Source organism: Heptranchias perlo, chromosome 5, assembly GCF_035084215.1.
Source record: "Heptranchias perlo isolate sHepPer1 chromosome 5, sHepPer1.hap1, whole genome shotgun sequence".
Classification (NCBI taxonomy): Eukaryota; Metazoa; Chordata; class Chondrichthyes; order Hexanchiformes; family Hexanchidae; genus Heptranchias; species Heptranchias perlo.
This window is the reverse complement of record NC_090329.1, coordinates 66,680,244-66,699,002: the sequence shown is the minus strand read 5'-3', so window position 1 is coordinate 66,699,002 and position 18,759 is coordinate 66,680,244. Positions and strand designations below refer to the sequence as shown.

Here is an 18,759-nt window from a genome sequence, read left to right as displayed (position 1 = left end):
GAGCTTTCAATAATCATTTCAATGTAACTCAGTTAAGACTCATAAAATATTGCCTTCCATCTGTTCTAAGAGGAAGGTATACCCCCTTTGAGAACATCTGGCAGGACTTTTGTTTTCTATCATGTGCTTTTTCATACTGGAAAGGATGACATCACGATGACTATCATGTGTTGCACAGCTGTATTTTAAAATTTCCCTGACACAAAAAATTGAATACATTTGCTTTGTTTGTGAGCCAGCACTCCCTGGAATTTAAAAAAAAAGGTATATTGTTACGAACACAAGGTTGAGAAAAAAGAAAATCACTCCAGGATACAGGCCGTACACCTGGAAGGGCTACATGGAAGGTGGGGGGGATGGGGGGGAAGTCCATGTTCCCATGAGAAAGTAACACAAAAAAAACATGTTTGCACTTCTCCAAGTCCAATTTAATTTCTCCATTATAATAGTGCAAAGAGGCTTATAAATTGTGGATAAAAATACTCCATTTTTTTGTCACTAAGTTACTTAGCTTTTTAAAAACTGGTAAGGTGTCATCCACAAAATGACTTCTACCACTGGTAAATGGGCTATGATTCTCTGATCTTGCCTGAAGCACATCAGAAAGAAGTCGGTCAAGCTGATTACATACAACTATAGCATCTGATTCAAGGATAAGAAACTTTTAACGTGCGTCACCGGGCAATTAATTGATATCACAATCTATTCAGAACAAACTTAGCTTAAACAGTGCTTGTTGATCACCTCAGGTGGCCTTCCACAGGCATTTCTTTATGTGTTAACGTAACTGGCCTTCCATCGTGTCAGTAATTGCTTTAGTCACACAGATTGGTATATAAATATCATTTAGAAATCAGAGTGCCAGAGGTACAAGGTGAACATAAAAGATCCCATTCGAAGAGCAACCAGGGAGTTCTTCTGATGCCCGTGCTAACATTCATTCCTCAACCGAAACATACTGGGGGCGACAATCTGTGGTCTCAAAATCCCAACATGAAGGTGCGATTGCACTCACTCATGAGCTTCGGCGCTGACCCCTAAGGGTTTTTAAACAAAACAGCACTGGTTGGTGGGTTCCTAGAGGCACATCTCGACAGAGCGGTTGCTTGATGTGGTGTCAGGTCACCACTCGTGTGCCAGGCCACAGATGAGGAAAATTTACAAGTACTAATTCTCTCTCCTTTTTACTGCTACTGTAAAAGACTCTATTCATGAAGAAACCTGTTTTGTAATTCAGTCCAGTATAAGTGTTTGGTATGACTGAAGTGATGTGGGTGCGCAGTGGGAATCCTAGTATAAATCCAGAGTTAATTAACAGGTCAGTTGTTTTTCATTAGGGGCACACTTTCCTGGATTACCTTGCACACTCTCAGGAGGTACCTGCCCGAACTTCCACCCCAAAAGTGGCATATAAATAACATAACCTGAACAGGCAGAAAGTGGGGTGGGGCTCACGTATGGCAGGTCCTCACCCCTTTTTCCACCTGTTAGAATTTCAGGGTGGGTGCATAATATGCCTACCTACAAACGGGCGGATTTATTATGATACCATGTCAATGAGGGAATTATGTCATTTTCACCCAAGCAATTGTAAGTGCAAGGACATCCGGAACCCAGTATTATTAGGGGCATCAGGAGAATCGAATTATAAAAAGCTAGGATTTCCCCACTCCATTAGATCATTTGCGTAGTTCCCTGTTTTTTCATTCTGTGTTGCCCCACCTCTAGTTGAAACTCATGCTCTTCTAGTTAAAACATTTGCTCTTTTGCTTTCCCTCTGCAGCCAAACGAGCTAGCTCAATTTCTTTGTCTACCTGTTTTGATCATGTCAACATTTTAAAATATAGTTTTTACTGCTTTGTTCAGTTAAATTTTAAACTTTTAAATTGCCTTTGTGCACCAATATTACAAATTTTGTGGATTTGTACTAGATATTTTCTCAGATCGCTCCTGCAAGAAGACCTCATGTCCTAGGAACTGGAGTGCATAACATAGGTCCCTTGTTGCCACGTGTGAGATTAGAATTCTCCAGTCTTTATGGAAGGTGGAGTGAAAAGCATTCTGGCAAGATGAGACAACTGTAACTCTAACTGTAAACTGGTTTATTTCATATAAAATACATGAATGGAATACATATTTCACATGATTCATAAGTTTCCTCCTAGTCCACATACATTTAAAATAATAAAACACACCTCAGCTGCCATTCTAGATGAAAACTCACTTTCAAACCTGCTGTCCCCAAGCTAACTGATACTGTGTTTAGGCTGCAAGAAGTGTGAATTCATTCTGCCATTCTAGTGCCTCTGTCTCCGAGTGACTAGAGAGAGAGAGAGAGAGAGATCTCTCTCTCTCTCTCTAGTCTCTCTCTCACCGAGCTCTGTGTGTGGAGGATATTGACCCATTATGCTCTGAATCAAAACAACCAACTTGAATGAAATGTCTCCTCTTTGATGTAGTAGCAAGAAACAATTGTCTGCTTATTTAGATAAGTGCCTTACTGGGCACATTGAATGAAAACCATCCTATCACAATGGTGAGAAATGATTAGCTTTGGGACAACAGGTTTTAGTCTAAAGTAACATGCAAAAGTATGATGGCCGTTCTATCTGATGTGCCAGTTGGAAACCATTCTATCACCATGGTGAGAACTGCTAGGGAAGGTACCCAAGGACTTCCCCATCATTTCTTGATTAACATTCCAAATCATGCTAGCTCATTGGTTGCAGCTTACTGTTTAGTCAACAGAATGCTACATTTAATGTACAAGAAATATTGTAAATTGACAAAATTCTACTCAGATTATGCCAGTAAAATCCTAAATGGTACGATCATATACTGAACTGGTCATACTTATCATTACAACATATATAAGACATGTTATTCTACTATAACATGCACTGAAATAGTGTCACTACAATTCAAATTATGATTTCATTTCAGGAGTCTTTCCATCTCCATCCACCATGACACCCACACTGGTGGGGGAAGAGAGGAATGTGGGAGAAGATAAAAGTAATAAACAGAATAAAACCACCTTCTGCTGACTTTGTGAGTGGTTATATGGTCCAGATTTTTAAAATGTTGAAAAACATAACTGTAATCACTTACTAGAGCATAAGTACATTAAGACTCAAGGAACACTGGGCACATTTTTGCTTCAGAGTAGAATAGACTCTAGTTTCATTTTTAAGGAAAAGCATTAGATAAATATCTAATTTCAAAACAAGATTAGAGACAATAAGAATGAAATCCCTCATGTTGCACAGAGTGTATGTTAATGGAAGGTTTTTTTAAAAACATCATTAGTAACACTTTACTCTGTGCACTTTCTGGAAGCTAGATGATTTAGGGTGTTAACTGACCTTTCATTCCAATTCTTTAATTTATATAGACACTGCAGTCTGCTACAAGGTTGTGAAAGGTTTCAAGGTTGAGATGTGTACCTCAAATTTATTGCTGCCTTAAAACACACTCCAGATTCATTCTGTATAATATTACTTACCATTATTTCTGCTTACTGTCTGGCATGCTGTGGCCAAAAGTGATGCACATATTGTTCCTGTGATTGAATTATGGACCTAGAACATAACGGACTATTTGAATAGCAGATCATTTGTCAAAGGACCACTGAACTAAGGAGAGTATCATGGCAGAATGTGATCATGTTCTCACCTGCCATCCATACAAATGTACTTTTCCAGCAGGTCATTGGGTAGCAACCAACAGCAGGAACTCTGGCTGACTTTTCCCCCTCACTAGCACTGAGGCCAACTGTTATGCTGGGACCTTCTGGTGTAGAACTTAGTACACCAGCCAGTGTCTTATGCCTCTAGGCTGTCAGGGGAGTTCACATAAGCTACATCATACTGCAGCTGATTCACATTCTTCCAGGTGCTCTCATTACCAGCACAAATGTTAACACGGAAGAACATTTAGTCATTTTTATATTGCAATTCTGGCATTCAGTTAGAGCCCCAAAGGGCAATTCCCCAGCTACAAAACTGTTGTACTATCGTAATTTATTGCTTTGAGCTCCACTAGTGGTGATCATTCTGAAGCTTTCTCCAGGACCAGAGAAAAACTTGTTTCAAGATTCAAACTCACTAATAAGCAGGAAAAGATTAAAACTAAACTGAAAAAAAAAACCTCATTAAGTGTCAAATCTTAACCAAAAGATTCCCTACAAAACGCCACGTTTGAGTACTATGATTAGAAAAGTATACCAATAGATCCAAAGAATGCTTTCAAATTCAACAGCTCTAATCCTGCTACTTCCAACCTACAAATAGTTTGTTTTTAGTGAAGGTGGGAAGCAGAAACAAGATTGCCACCATGTCTACCTTTTCCTACTGCCCATAGTCAACTTGAATCCAGCACAGTTTTTCTCCTTTACTAACAGCTAAAGGAGTTTTTTTAAAAGTACAAAAAAAGGCAACTACCAATTACTCATCTGGCCATGCAGTGGGTAGCTAAGCCATACAGACAAGGAAGATGTAACGCATTCAGTAAGAATGGCTAGTTAGGTCTACAGGGTTCTGGAAAAATACCTCAGTGGTGAGTCAACTCCTTCAAAAAAAGTGACGAAGGTACACGTGTGTGTGTGTGTGAGAGAGAATTAACATGCAATCGAATGTTCTTTAAAAGGCGGAACAAAATTTAGGTTACCAGATTCAAATAGCTAAAAAGGTAAAGTTGTATATAACAATGTACAATTCATATCTGTAAAAGCAACAATCAGTTAAACTTCATTATAAACATATACTGGTAAATTATTAGCTGTTAGGTTCATCATTACATTTTCAGCTGTTACTGACTGCGATTGAGTTTCTCCCATGACTGAGAAAAGCATAATGACAGGTTTATAATAATATGGAACAGCAGGGTTCCACTGAGTTCACAAAAGGATGAATGGGTTACTGACAATGTAGATCACTTTAAACTAACCATATTCATACAGAGTATAAATTTATATATGGTAAAAGGTAAATATTAAATATATAAAAATACAAATACAAAAATCTGATCAATTTATAATCTCCCACTTCTGATTAATTGATCATCTGGGAGTATTTTGTTAACGAGCATCTGGGACTATTTTGTTCAAAGTGAGTGATGCAACTAAGAAATGGAAAATAAGCTAATCTTCATGATGTGTAACTCCTGAGAATTTACGGTTAAAATAAACTAACATGTGAAACTTAACAACACAAAACATCTATCACGCAAGAGACCCATTAAACTTTGAGACCCAATGGAAAACATTTCACCTTTAACAACAGTGAAGAGCAGGTTTTTTTGGTGTTGATAAAATGCAATGACTTGGCATTAGACTCATCAGCAAACATTTCCAGACCAAGACAAGAAATTTAGATCATCAACTTGTCTGTTACTAGCAATACATTGCCAAAGTTTCTACGATTTAAAAAATATATATTTCAGTTGCATAAAAATAAACTGGACAGTGTAACTATTCACACTAGGTCATAAAGTCAAACAAAACCAATGGTTTGTTTGTACAAATGCATATTTAGAGATGAGGAAGTCATGTGGACAGATTGCCTACCTTGTAATTCCTCAAACGATATGCATTTGACATACAGTAGGAAAGGTTCTGGGGAAAGCATATGCTGAGCGTGCACATGAAAATGCCATCATGATGTTGTAGTAATTTGTACAGGCTCTTACTCCTGCATCATATAAAGACCCAGGAACTACAATATTGTGCCAGTTCATTTTGACTGGAGACTAAAGTAAAACTTAATGACTTAACACGGACCCCCTCAAATCTATACGCCAGCAGCAATGAATGGGTGGGATGGTGGTACATGGATGATGCACACCATTTGGACGATGAAGCTCCTACCAGGTAAGTAATTATTATTTTTTGATATTCTCCAAGTCATAGAAGCACAGCAAGGTAGTACAGATTTAGGATGTGGGAAGCTCGCACAAAATTGCCATACCACCAATTGTCAGGACTGATCTGCCAAATCTAGATGATAATGACAGCAAACTATAACAGCCTTACAAATGCCATCAATTGAAACTCAGTTGAGGGATGGCCAGGAAGCAGGTGCATTGACCCTTAATCTGCCCCATGGGTTTCTTCACTGCAAGCTAGTAGTATGAAAGATGCAAACAATTGGCTAATTAATAGTTTGCCTACAATCCTTGCACCGTAGGAACTGAATAACTATTGAGTGCCTTAAATTGCTGTGAGAAGGACATATCAACTCAGGGCATTGAAGGGAGCTACAGAGTGGAAATGATCTAGTTCTGACTTATAGAATCATAAAGCACAGGAGGCCGCCTTTTGGCCCACCGTGCCTGTGGCCGCTCTTTGAAAGAGCTATCCAATTAGTCCCATTTCCCTGCTCTTTCCCCATAACCCTGTAAATATTTTGCACTTCAAGTATTTATCCAATTCCCTTTTGAAAGTTACTATTGAATCTGCTTCCACCACTCTTCCAGGCAGTGCAGTCCAGATCAATACAACTCTCTGCATAACTTTTTTTCCCTCATTTTCCTCTGGTTCTTTTGCCAATTACCTTAAATCTGAGTCCTCTGCTTACTAATCCTTCTACTACTGGAAACAGTTTCTCCTTATTTACTCTTCTTCATGATTTTGAACACTTCTATCATATCTTCTCTTAACCTTCTCTGCTCTAAGGAGAACAACCCCAGATTCTCTAGTCTTTCCATGTAACTCAAGTCCCTCATCCCTGGCACCATCTAGTAAATCTCCTCTGCACCATCTTTAAGGCCTTGACATCCTTCCTAAAGTGTAGTACCCAGAATTGGACACAATACTCCAGTTGGGGTCTAACCAGTATGTTATAAAGGTTTAGCGTAACTTCCTTGCTTTTGTACTCTATGCCTCTATTTATAAAGCCAAAGATCCCATGTGCCTTTTTAATGGCCTTCTCAACTGGTCCTGTCACCTTCAAAAACTTGTATTCATAACCCCCAGGTCTTTCTGTTCCTGCACCCCCTTTAAAATTGTACCATTTAGTTTATATTGCCTCCTCATTCTTCCTACCAAAATGAATCACTTTACACTTCTCTGCATTAAATTTCATCTGCCATGTGTCTGCCCATTTCACCAGTCTGGCTATATCCTCCTGAAGTCTGTTCCCATCCTCCTTACTGTTTACTACATTTCCGAGTTTCGTGTCATCGGAAACTTTGAAATTATACCCTCTCCAGTCTGAAAAACTGGTTTTCACCACTACTCTCTGCTTTCTGTCCCTTTGCCAATTTTGTATCCAGGCAGCAGCTGTCCCTTTAATCCCATGGGTTTCAATTTTGCTAACAAGTCTATTATGTGGTACTTTATCAAATGCCTTTTGAAAGTCCATATACACATCAACCACACTACCCTCATTAACCATCTCCGTTACTTCAAAGAACTCAAATCAAGTTAGTTAAACACAATCAAACAAATCTATACTGGCTTTCATTTATTAATCCATATTTTTCCAAGTGCCAATTAATTTTGTACCGGATTAATGTCTCAAAGTTTTCCCACCACCGGCTGACTGGCCCGTAGCTGCCGGGTTTATCCCCCTCCCCTTTTTTGAACAGGGGTGTAACATTTGCAATTCTCAAGTCCTCTGGCACCATTCCCATATCCAAGGAGGATTGGAAGATTGGGCCCAGAGCCTCCACAATTTCCACCCTCACTTCCCTCAGCAACCTAGGATGCATCTCATCCAGACCGGGTCACTTTTCTACTTTGAGCGCCCTCTTTATCTATTTTTATCCTATCCAATTTCTCTGCTACCTCCTCCTTTACTGTGACATTGGTAGCATCCTCTTCTTTAGTGAAGACAGATGCAAAGTATTCATTTAGTACCTCCGCTATGCCCTCTGCCTCCACAAGATCTCCTTTTTGGTCCCTAATTGGCCCCACCCTTACTGTGACTACCCTTTTACTATTTATATGTTTATAAAAGACTTTTGGGTTTTCTTTAATGTTAGCCGCTAATCTATTTTCATACACTCTGCAACCTCCTTTCCTTTTTCAGTTCTCCCCTGTACCTTCTGTATTCAGCTTGGTTCTCTACTGAATTATGAACCTGACATTTATCATAAGCTTCCTATGTAGCATTGGATAAAACAATATCCAATTTCTTGATTCAAATGAAACTAGGAAGTAACCTGAAGTTAAAAATTCTCACTCAGGCATTCAAAGAAAAGTCTGACACAATTAACTTTCTACCATTAATTTGTTGAATGGGTGTAAACGTCAGTTTACAGACCTCTTTTGTATTTTAGTTTTTGTATACTTTGTTCAATCATTGGATGAGACACGAGAGGGCTCTGTTTGGCAGAGACCAAGGTCGACACAGAAAAGTTATTAGGTCCTCTCCCTTCACTGGAGGATCTCAGGGTCATTACCACCGCTCCCGTGGCCTATCGCCACCTTCTGCACGGTGGTCACAGGAAGCAGTAAAACTGGCAACAACGGGCCTCATTGCTGGAATTTCTCCATAATCTCCAACACTATCCTGACCCACTGCTGGCGGGATCACCGAGGGGAATCCAGCCCAATAGCACTGCTTAAACTTTTTCCATTTTGTGTTATAAACTGTTAGCTGATGACCTGTGGGAACTAATCAAAATAACTACTGCATGGTCCAGAAGACCCTAATCGAACAATCATTGTCTTTCAATAACCAGACAACCAACCAAAATGTTTCCAGGTCTAGAGGGATTATTTTCCACTGAACTACAGGAGATCCTTTCCACGAGGTAGCAGGATCATGTCTCTGCTCATTGCCATGATGTTTGTGAGTCGCAGATTGCAGGACCAGTCAGGAGCTACCAGCACAACTTTGCTGTGTCGACATGTACCTTTTGAACTGCTCACACAATCAGAGAAGACACGTACAGAAACCGTTGCATCCATAAAAAGGATTATCTAGCTTTCAAGCCAACAGCTTTTGGCCTCAAACAGAAACAGGGGAGATCCTGCTCATCTGGAGGCAAACAGGTTTATCTCTTCAACTCCTTATACTGTCCTGAACCAGTACTGGGTTTATCTTCCACTTCTGAGGATGAACTGAGACATGTCACACAGCCTCTAGCACTCTGGTGTCTACCCATGCTGCGTGTTGAGCTGAGAGTCATCTAACACCAACCCACACATCAAGACACTAGCCGGATTACCTCTCAACAAGAAGCAGAACGAGTTTTCCAGTCTAGAAGTTTTCTATGCCAACTTTACTGCTTTTATTTCCAATTGATTATCAGAGGTGGACTGCTCAATCAACCTTTTACCTCGACTCCAGTTCCCCTGTAGATCCCTAACCTGTCAAGTGTTCGTCATAGTAGAGCAGAACTCCTTGGAAGAATAGTGTGAAGGTAACCTCGTGCTGACTTGAACCAGGGCTGCATCACATATTTCAGTAGGTCAAGTGACATCAAAGGCAAGGGGAGCTCCATGTTGTCAGAGCAATAGTTAACACCTTAAAAGATAAGGTGTCAAATGACCTTCATTTAAAGTTCAGCACCAATTAACTTGGCAGATGATGTTGCAGGCATGTTGATTTAATGATGAAGCCACTTTGGTACATTGCCTGTATCAAAAGCAAAGGGCACACCATATAAACATAGCAGAGATGGACATACTCTGTAATCAGTATAACATTCCAGTTTTCTTGAGCCCTTGTCTGCCTTATTTGCTCCTAAAACAGCTGGCCTCAGAATACAGTATTGGTCAATGACATTTCTATGACCTAAAGCATAATTTTTGTTTTGTCCTTTCAAAAAAAGGCAGTACATCCTTCATCTGGTGTCAACATTTTTACTCTCCTGGGGAACCTGGAATGCAAAAACCCAGGTAAGCCAAATAATTTAATAGAATATTTCATCGCTGTCTGACTTAGCTAACTAACTCAGCTAACTAACTCTCGGAGAGAACAGGGGCTTTATGGTTAAGAAAAATAACTTTTATTTAAATAGGACCTTTCATGTCCTCAAACCTCTTCACAATTTTACTTTTGAAGTACAGTCACTGATGTAAGCAAACACAGCAGTCATTCACATACAGCATGTGCCCATAAACCGTAAATTAGGTAAATGACCAGTTAACCAGTTTTAGTTGTGTTCACACCACACGTGGTGCATTTACCAATTGAGCCATTAGAGCATTAAAGATATGATTCGTGCAGAAGATGGAAATAATCAGAGTCACAAATGACATCCTCTGTGACTGTTGTGTACTTTTTTTTTAAATTCTTGACCTCTCGGCAGCCTTTGGCATGGTTGACCATACCATCCTCCTGCAACATCTCCTCTCCATTGTCCAGCTCAATGGGACTATCCTCGCTTGGTTCCCTCTTATCTAATTGTAGATTGTAGAGCATCTCTAGCAATGGCTTCTCTTCGCACCACTGCAGTTACCTCTGGAGTCTCTAATGTCTATCCAGGGCCCCCTCCTCTTCCTTGTTAACATGTTGCCCTTTGATGATATCACCCAAAGACATATGGCCAGCTTCCACACATACACTGACTATACCCAGCTCTACCTTTCTACCAGATCTCTTGATCCCTCCACTGCTTCTGTTGCCAGACTACTTATCCAACAGTGCAACCTCAGCTTCCTAAGTGATCATGAGCTGGGCATTTTGATTCCATCTCCACGGCATTATAAAGACCGCCTACTTCCACCCCATAACATCACCCATCTCCGCCCTTGCCTCTGCCCATCTGTCAAAGCCCTCATCCATGTTTTAGTCACCTCCCGCCTTGACTATTCCAATCCTCTCCTGGCCTGCCTTCCATCTTCCATAAGCTTTAGCTCATCCAAAAACTCAGTTGCATTGCCTGTAGCCTATCTCGCACAAAGTCTCACTCACCCAGTACCACTGTGCTCACTGGCCTACTTTGACTCCCAGGTTACTAATGCCTAAAATTTAAAATTCTCACTCTCAGGTTAAAATCCATTCTTGCCTCACCCCTCCCTATCTCTGTAACCTTATCAAGCTTTACAACTCCCTAGAACTCTGCTTTTCTCCAACTCTGGCTTCTTCTGCATCCCTCCTCCTTTTGCCCTCCATTGTCGGCCATTCTGTCAGCCATCTAGGCCCTACACCTCTCTGCCACTCTCTCCTGCTTTAAGGCCCTTCTTAAAACCCAACTCTTTGACCAATCTTTTAGTCACCCCTTCTAATATCTCCTCCTTTGGCCCAGGATCAATTATTGCCTGATTATGATAGGTATTGCAATGGAAAGGATGTCATCTAATATGGACCAATGTTTGCAACTTTGTAGAATTGGCTGTGTTTAATAGCTTAATGGTACCAGAAATGGTCAATTGCTCAGTAAGCCTGGGATGCTGGTATTGAAAAACGGTAGAAATTGAAGCCGTTAGCTCCTCTGTTCTGGCCTGTGATGGGACCCAGGGGAAGGACATCACACAAATGTTTGATTTTAGAGCAAATCAGTCAAAATATAACAGATGGTCAGCTGCTGTGGTGTTGTGAGCCAGTTTGGAAGCACAACAATTAAAGATGTTTACCTGTTAACATCTTTGAACGTTTCCCTCAGAGAATTATGTTTGGTCCCACTGTTTCTCATCTTCAAAAAATTAGTGGATTTTCCTCTAATGACTCAAGATAAATTCATCAACATGGTGTGGCAATGAACTTTAGGTACCTGCATGAATAGCGTGTGACATTTCAGCAAATATGCAATTAACAAGGCCAACTTCTTCACACAGATATGATAAATGACTACTTCTCAAGAGGAAGGTCAGTATATTGGGAACAAATTTTACTACCTTTCACCAATCCTTGAAGGCGGAAAAGTCTTGGCTTAACCTCTTTCAGTTCTCATCACATGCATTTACCAACTCATTCGCCAATACTGTAGCAACTCTAGGAAATCATTTGTGTTTGTTTACATACTTTACTGTTGTGAAATGTGTCCACAATAGAACGGTTATGAAAAACTGAAGTCTGGACATTTTACTGCCAATCTGAGATGAGAACAGGTAGTACATACAAATAAACTAGTTTACTGCAGATCACAATAAAACACTAACAAAAGATACAGAAATCTATCAAGCCTATTCCATTCTAGGTGGCACAAATGCCTTTTTGGTTAGAATTCAATCCTCATTATTTACAAAATATATGGATGAACAGAAGAGAAAACTTATTATTCAGCCAGCTGGTTAACAATGAATGGCTTTGATCTTTCCATTTATAGTGGAAATATTCTCTAGCCTCTACCCACATTGCTAGCAGTATGTTAATAAACCATTAAATTGTTAAGACACTTTGCCCTGTGCCCACTATTCTCCAGCTGCATTCCCCATCTAGAGGTTAGCACTTAATGGGTAATGTGGGCAGGAACCATTAGACATCCATCACATTCATTCTTCCACAAAAACCCTTTGATCAAAGCAAAATCTCAGTACCATTGGAGACTACAGTGCCAACAAGTTCTGCTGAAATAGCCTCCTGAAGAGTTTACAATTTAAGTCAATGATAGCTGTTCCTAGGCTCTGGCGCTTGCTCTGAAGGATACCAAGTATTATCAAATGTCTGGGCTGGATCTTCACAATCGGCACAGTTGAAAACTTCATCTGGACAGGTCCCGGAGGTGAGAGGTGTTCTCGCCCATTTCCCTTATATATAATGCTCTTAAATCAGAGCAGAGATATATTCTGGGCAGGGGTTCAGAATCTGTTTCTCAGATGGTAGCCTACATTTGCCTAGCAACTTTGATTGTAGCCAAGATTCTATGAGCCAAGATGCTGACAATAGAATTCCTCTCCTTTCACTTAAATATTTCCCAACAGCACAATTTTTATGGCAACTTATTGTTACTCTCATTACAGCAGTGGCCTTGTGCATGCTGTGCTCAAGCACTTCCTGTAATACAAGACTGTGATCTAACTTTTGTTAGAGATGTTTATCAATCTGTATTTATTAGATATGTCTATGTATTTAGATCAGGATATTTCTGAACAAAATCTTAATGTTACAGCAAAAGGTGGCAAACAGTGGGAACTGTGTTTATGTACAATGCTGGCTTTCTGCCATACTACAAAAATATTTAATGTGATTTTTATTGCAAATGCAGACAACCTACATAAACTCAGTTTGTTTTTCTGCTTATTGATTAGCTTTGTTGGCCAGAGGCTGCAGAAGACTGCTGAGCTGAATTCAAAGTGCTAACAAAGACACTGACCTTTTGAACTGAGGTGACCTGGAGTTCAGTCACTGGTCTGAACTGGCCAGAACCGGTTTGAATTCGTTCCGCTTCTTACAGAGACAAAGGAACGGTGATGCTACCTGGGCCCTTGGAACAGAGCCAATCAGGGGATGACATCGGTCACTCCAGCAACTTTGAGCCAACCGGAGAAGACAGCATCATTCGAAAAGACAGACTTGGGGAATAAAAACTGAAGAGTTGCTGGTTTGGTCCCAGTGTGTGTCTGTCTTTGTTTGTGAGCAAGAGAGAGTCAGTGTGTGTTTTTGTTGGTGTGTGTTTGTGTCTTTGTTTGTGAGGGAGACTCTGGAGACTAACCCTCGTGGAAGTGAATACCTTACGTCAGGGACGTAAAGACTGCGTCGGGGACGTGGAGACGACGTCGGGAGTAAGAGGGAGAATTGCCTGGCCAGCAGCGTCTCTCCTTTCCAGGTAATATAATATCCTTTCTATTCTGGGACCACTCTGGGAGTGTTGTCAGGAAAACCTAGTGGGTGTGCTTTTAAATCCTAGTTTGAGTATAAACCTGTATAACCTGCTGTAAACTACATGCCTATATCTAACTAGACGTATAAGCGGTATGTACATGATCTAATAACGTTAATAAAGCGAATTGAGAATTAAGAGAGAATTGACTCTTCCTGTGTACTAAGCTAAAACCATTAACCGGTGACTTCCGGTCAACAGCTTGCATTTAATAACAATTCTTTTCCCCTTCCTCCCACACAAAGTTCTTTGCTGTAGGCTGTCTAACAGGTCTGAGGCATGTCACTTCAATTTCAATATTCAAATCAATATAAACAAAATTTCATTGGTGCGTTTAAAATCTCAACTTTTGTGGCTTATAAAATTTACCAACTGGTATCTTGCCTAAATTTGCTGGACAGCAATGGCAACACAATGATATTGACAAAGTTTATTTAAGCAGCAGAATTGCATTTTGTTATACGGTTCAGTCTAATTTTAAATCTGAAAAACCATATGCAAGCATATACTCAAAATGGCACAACTTGTATTAAAATGATTAATACATCCCCAGAAATACAAATATAGTCCTTTCTGTATTGTTCATTAAGAATAACACACAATACAAAGGGGTGTATGTGGTACAAAGTCAGACTGGTTCCATTCAGTGCAAATATTGCAAACACCAGACATTTGCAAGTTAATTTTCAGTAAGAAGTCTACAGATACACACTGTTGATTATGACTAAGTGCATTGTTACTTCATTTAGTGACTATTATGGGCAGGCATGAAACCAAAGCAGTCAATTGAGCAAAATAGAAAAAGGTTAACGTGGCATCATTTTAATGCAAAAACTGAAGTTTCCATTTCAGCACTGGTCCAGACATACTTATACCTAATGGAATGCCTTTTGCCTGGAAATTAAGTTCAACTAAAAAAATCTACAATAGTTAGCAGGGCCTGGAGATTAAGTTATGGCAACATGGCACATCAAAAAAAAATTCATACAAGATGTTTTGTCCCAAGCATTGAGACTATTGTATACTATTAAATCAGTGGCATTTGAATTTGCTAAGCATGGTATTTTAAATAAATTACATATTCTGATTACATTGTTAGAAAGCACACTTTGAATATTTGTTTAATTTTCTAAATAATTTGTTTGAATAAAGTATTAGGCTTCAGTAAATAACCTAGACTCTCTATTGTGATATTTAATGTTATGCCAGTGTTCGAGTGCAATGTCTATGCTAAATCTTCTGAATTCATTTTGTCGTTGCCCAGATAATAAGTCCCACGACCACAGCTAAGATTACCAAGACCACGATTAAGATGCATATCTTCTTACGAGATTTGCGCTGTGGAAAAGAAAAAAGTAAATCTAATTATTTTTAAATGTGTTAGTGGAAAAACAAAAAACACCCTTAAATCAACCGATAGGTTGATCTCAAGTATGAGAGAAAGGAAGCACTATACAGTTAGCTTTGTGTGATACAGGTTAACTAAATAATTCAGCAATACAATTTAATAATTCTGCAGTGAATTAGGTCAGGAACAATGAAAATAACCATAAAAGTTTGGTTTTCATTCTCAAATACCCCATGCATCTTGCTATTTGCCCACTACACTCCCCAAAAAACAGACCTTACCTGATATTCGGCTGCCCTATTGAGTTGCTGGTTTGCTTGCTGAACATGTACCTCAGCAGTTTCCACATTGGCTTCTATGCTATCTGCAGAAACATACAAGAACATTGAAGGAACACTCAAAAACAAACAGAAGTTTTGATATGCACAGAAATAAATAACCAACATTTATACAGTGCCTTTCACATCCTCTGGACAGCACAAAGTGCTCAAAGGCGAATGAGTTACTTTTGTAGTGCAGTCACTTATGTAGGCAAACATGGTAATTAATTGGAGCACAGTAAAATTGCATAACAGTGATAAGATAAATAATTCAGGGTTAAATAGGACACCAGAATAACTTCTCTGCTCCTCTTTGAATAGTGCCATGGGCCCTTATCACCTCAGTTTAACATCTTATCTGAAAAATGGCACATCTGACAATGCAGCACTCCCACATTGAAATATCATCTTAGATTATGTACTAAGGTCCTTGTTGTGGGGCTTGAACCCATGACCTTCTAATTCAGAGCAAAAATGCTACCACTGGACCAACCTGGTGCTGCTCATGGGGGAAGATAGGAGGAAGAGGGAAATTGGTATATCCCATGTCAAACATTTTGCTGGTACTTTTCTCCCCCCTTTATTGCTCATCTGTACACCTCATGTCACATGTGTCCCTCAGCCAAGTGGACAGGCTGGAGATTGAGGTGTAGGAATCAATGCTGCTGTAACAGGCACTAAATGTTTAAAACTTATAATTGTGTATTTTAGTTGCAAAGTGTTATTACAACAATGATAAAGCATGTGAACGATTTAGTAAGTTTTCTAAAAAAAATAGGGGAGCATGGAGTTCCAATTCATTGTGCTCTAGAGTTGTAGGCCATAAATTCACACCCACAGTTCTCTATAAGGAGCGGCAGAACACCGGAGGACTGAGCTGGTTGCCTGCCTGCAGTCATGGTCTGTAACAGTGTGGGGAAGAAATGGAAAAATTCTGAAGTCCTTTTTAAAGTTCAATGTAATCTGGAGTGATTAGAGTACACTTTGTTAAAAGGTCAAAACACCTTCCAAAGCAGGAATCAGGTATTAAAAGATCAATTTTCAAAATGCACGCCTTTCATGACAACATAGAATTTTACTATTAAAAATAGGGAGATTCTGTGTGTCTGCCATTTACCAATAATCAGGTCTGTGTGTCATGAACGTTGTGTCTGTCAATTTTCTCTCATTTGGTTGAGTGTTTTTGTTCCTCTGGTTGGGTCTGTTTTTTTGTCCTTCCTAATTGGTTAGCTTGGTTATTTTAATTATTCACGATATAGCTGGGCTCAGACGGAGAAGAAAGCTTTTGCTAATATTGTTCAAAAGCTGTAAATATTGTGAACTCTGAGGTAAGCTGATAAATGCTCACACGAATAAAATTGCACAGAAATTACTTGCAAAAACCTGCAATTCCATTTACAGCACTCTGGTATAGACACCTGGACTTCCACAAGTCTCAAGCTCAATTTAAGAAACCAATGCCCCAATCAGCAACTGCTTTGGCTTCTACCCGAGCACTCCTAATGGGTCTAAAACATAAGAAATAGGAGCAGGAGTAGGCCACATGGCCCCTCAAGCCTGCTGTGCTATTCGACAAGATCATGGCTGATCTTAGACCTCAACTCCACTTTCCTGCCCAATCCCCATATCCCTTCATTCCCCTAGAGTCTAAAAATCTATATCTCAGCCTTGAATATACTCAATGACTCAGCATCCACAGCCTTCTGCGGTAGAGAATTCCAAAGGTTCACAACCCTCGGAATGAAGAAATTCCTCATCTCAGTCTTAAATGGCCGACCCCTTATCCTCAGACTATGCTTCTCTTTCTTTTTATTTAATTTTCTTTTTGTAAATCAATCCATCTCATGAGCACCCAGCCCTGCCACCTCTTCAAAATTGAGCATACCCTTACCTAGGCCTCAGTTCTGATCTCTACTTGGACTTGGCTCTATCTGGACCTGACTCACCCACAGAGCTCAGTCTTTTTAGTCTGCAAGCAGTGCCATGAGACATCTGCTAGTAATGTTCATTATTCTGTATCAATTTAAATCGTGCTGTTACCTACCAAAAGGCATGTTTCTTTTAAAATTATGATCATTGTAAAACTGGGCACGTGGGAGGATGAAGAAAGGATGTAGTTGTGGAGTGGTGCACAGCCACACTACTGCAGCAGTTATTGCTGCTGACATGCCGTAGCATTCCAAATACCCTAGTTTATGTTTCTAATTTTACTATCCTCGAGGGATAAACCGGATAGTCACTTAAAACGGACAAGCTCCTACTCATGAATTAGTCTGTTAAACATTTTGCATTGTATTCGGAAATCAAAAATGAAGAAAACTGGCTTCCATCCCACCTCAATACAAATCTGGCTTTTTGTTTTTAACCAAAGAGAGAGAGCGTTTTTTTAAAATTCAACAGCTTCATCTCACTTACTTTTACTGACCACATTTCCTCAGTTTCTATAATAGTAAGATAAAAAAAAAATCAAACAAATTGCAAAAAAAGTTGGGCATATAATCACCGTTCCTTTGTTGCATGAACCTCACCCAATAGTTTAGTGAGTAAAGTCACTGATCACCGCCCAGTATAGCACTAAGCCATAAAGATCAGAAGGCCCCATGTTCAATTTCAGTCTATGCTGAGTTAGCTGCTCTCACATAGGGCAGTAGAGGGGAAAAAGAAAAAGTTAGCCAAGGTTCTGGGTCTGACTGCTATCCACTAATTCCTTGTGGAACAGTTGAGTACATCTGCTGAGGATACAATCAGGCTGGGTTGTGATATCCTTCACTGTAAATAAACTATCCAAGCTCACACATAAATAGCTTTTAGGGTGTGTCATCAAAGACTGCTGACACACAAGAATGGCACCAAGCAAGAGTCAGGGAGGGAAGAAAATGTGTTTTATGGGCTGGGGGGGGGGGGGGGGGGGGGAAGAGAGAGAAGGGGGAGTTAGAGGCTGAGTGAACCTCTTAAATTAATGCTGTTTACATTAAAATTACAGTTTCCAGTTTTAGATGTGTCCAAGTATGCTACCATAAACAAACATTCAGCGAGGAGATTTAAAGGGCATCCCAAAACATTGAGATAATTTTTTTTGGGTTATCACTGTGCAATTCCCTTCCTCCCCTCAAAAAAGATTAAATATCATACTGAATTAACAAATTCACCCTGGAGACCAACTATCATAAAAGGTGACAGACCAGTGTACAAAATGTGGTCCAATTTAAAGATGTGAATTATTAAGTATCACCCACTTAAAGGTCCAGGACAAAAGAAACCTCAAAGTGATGCATGTCACACTTAAGTCAATCCCCACTGCAGCAACTTGGTTGAAGTTTACAATATATGCCTATTTCTTTCTCCACTTCCTTCCCAAAAAATAGAAAAGACCAACCA

The 18,759-nt window shown here is 39.7% G+C and overlaps 1 protein-coding gene across 4 annotated transcripts in view; it reads right to left on the bottom strand.

Moving 5' to 3' along the window:
• Nucleotides 1-9,934: 9,934 nt before the first annotated feature.
• LOC137321823 (syntaxin-7-like) overlaps nucleotides 9,935-18,759 on the bottom strand; it is a 60,247-nt gene continuing 51,422 nt past the window's right edge. For all 4 annotated transcript variants that reach the window (XM_067984527.1, XM_067984529.1, XM_067984526.1 and 1 more), the window contains 2 exons: nucleotides 15,343-15,425; nucleotides 9,935-15,051 (listed from right to left, as the gene is read on the bottom strand). In XM_067984527.1, the coding sequence (XP_067840628.1) occupies nucleotides 14,959-15,051; nucleotides 15,343-15,425 (176 nt within the window). In that variant the 3' untranslated portion in view covers nucleotides 9,935-14,958. The remainder of the gene's footprint in view (nucleotides 15,052-15,342; nucleotides 15,426-18,759) is intronic.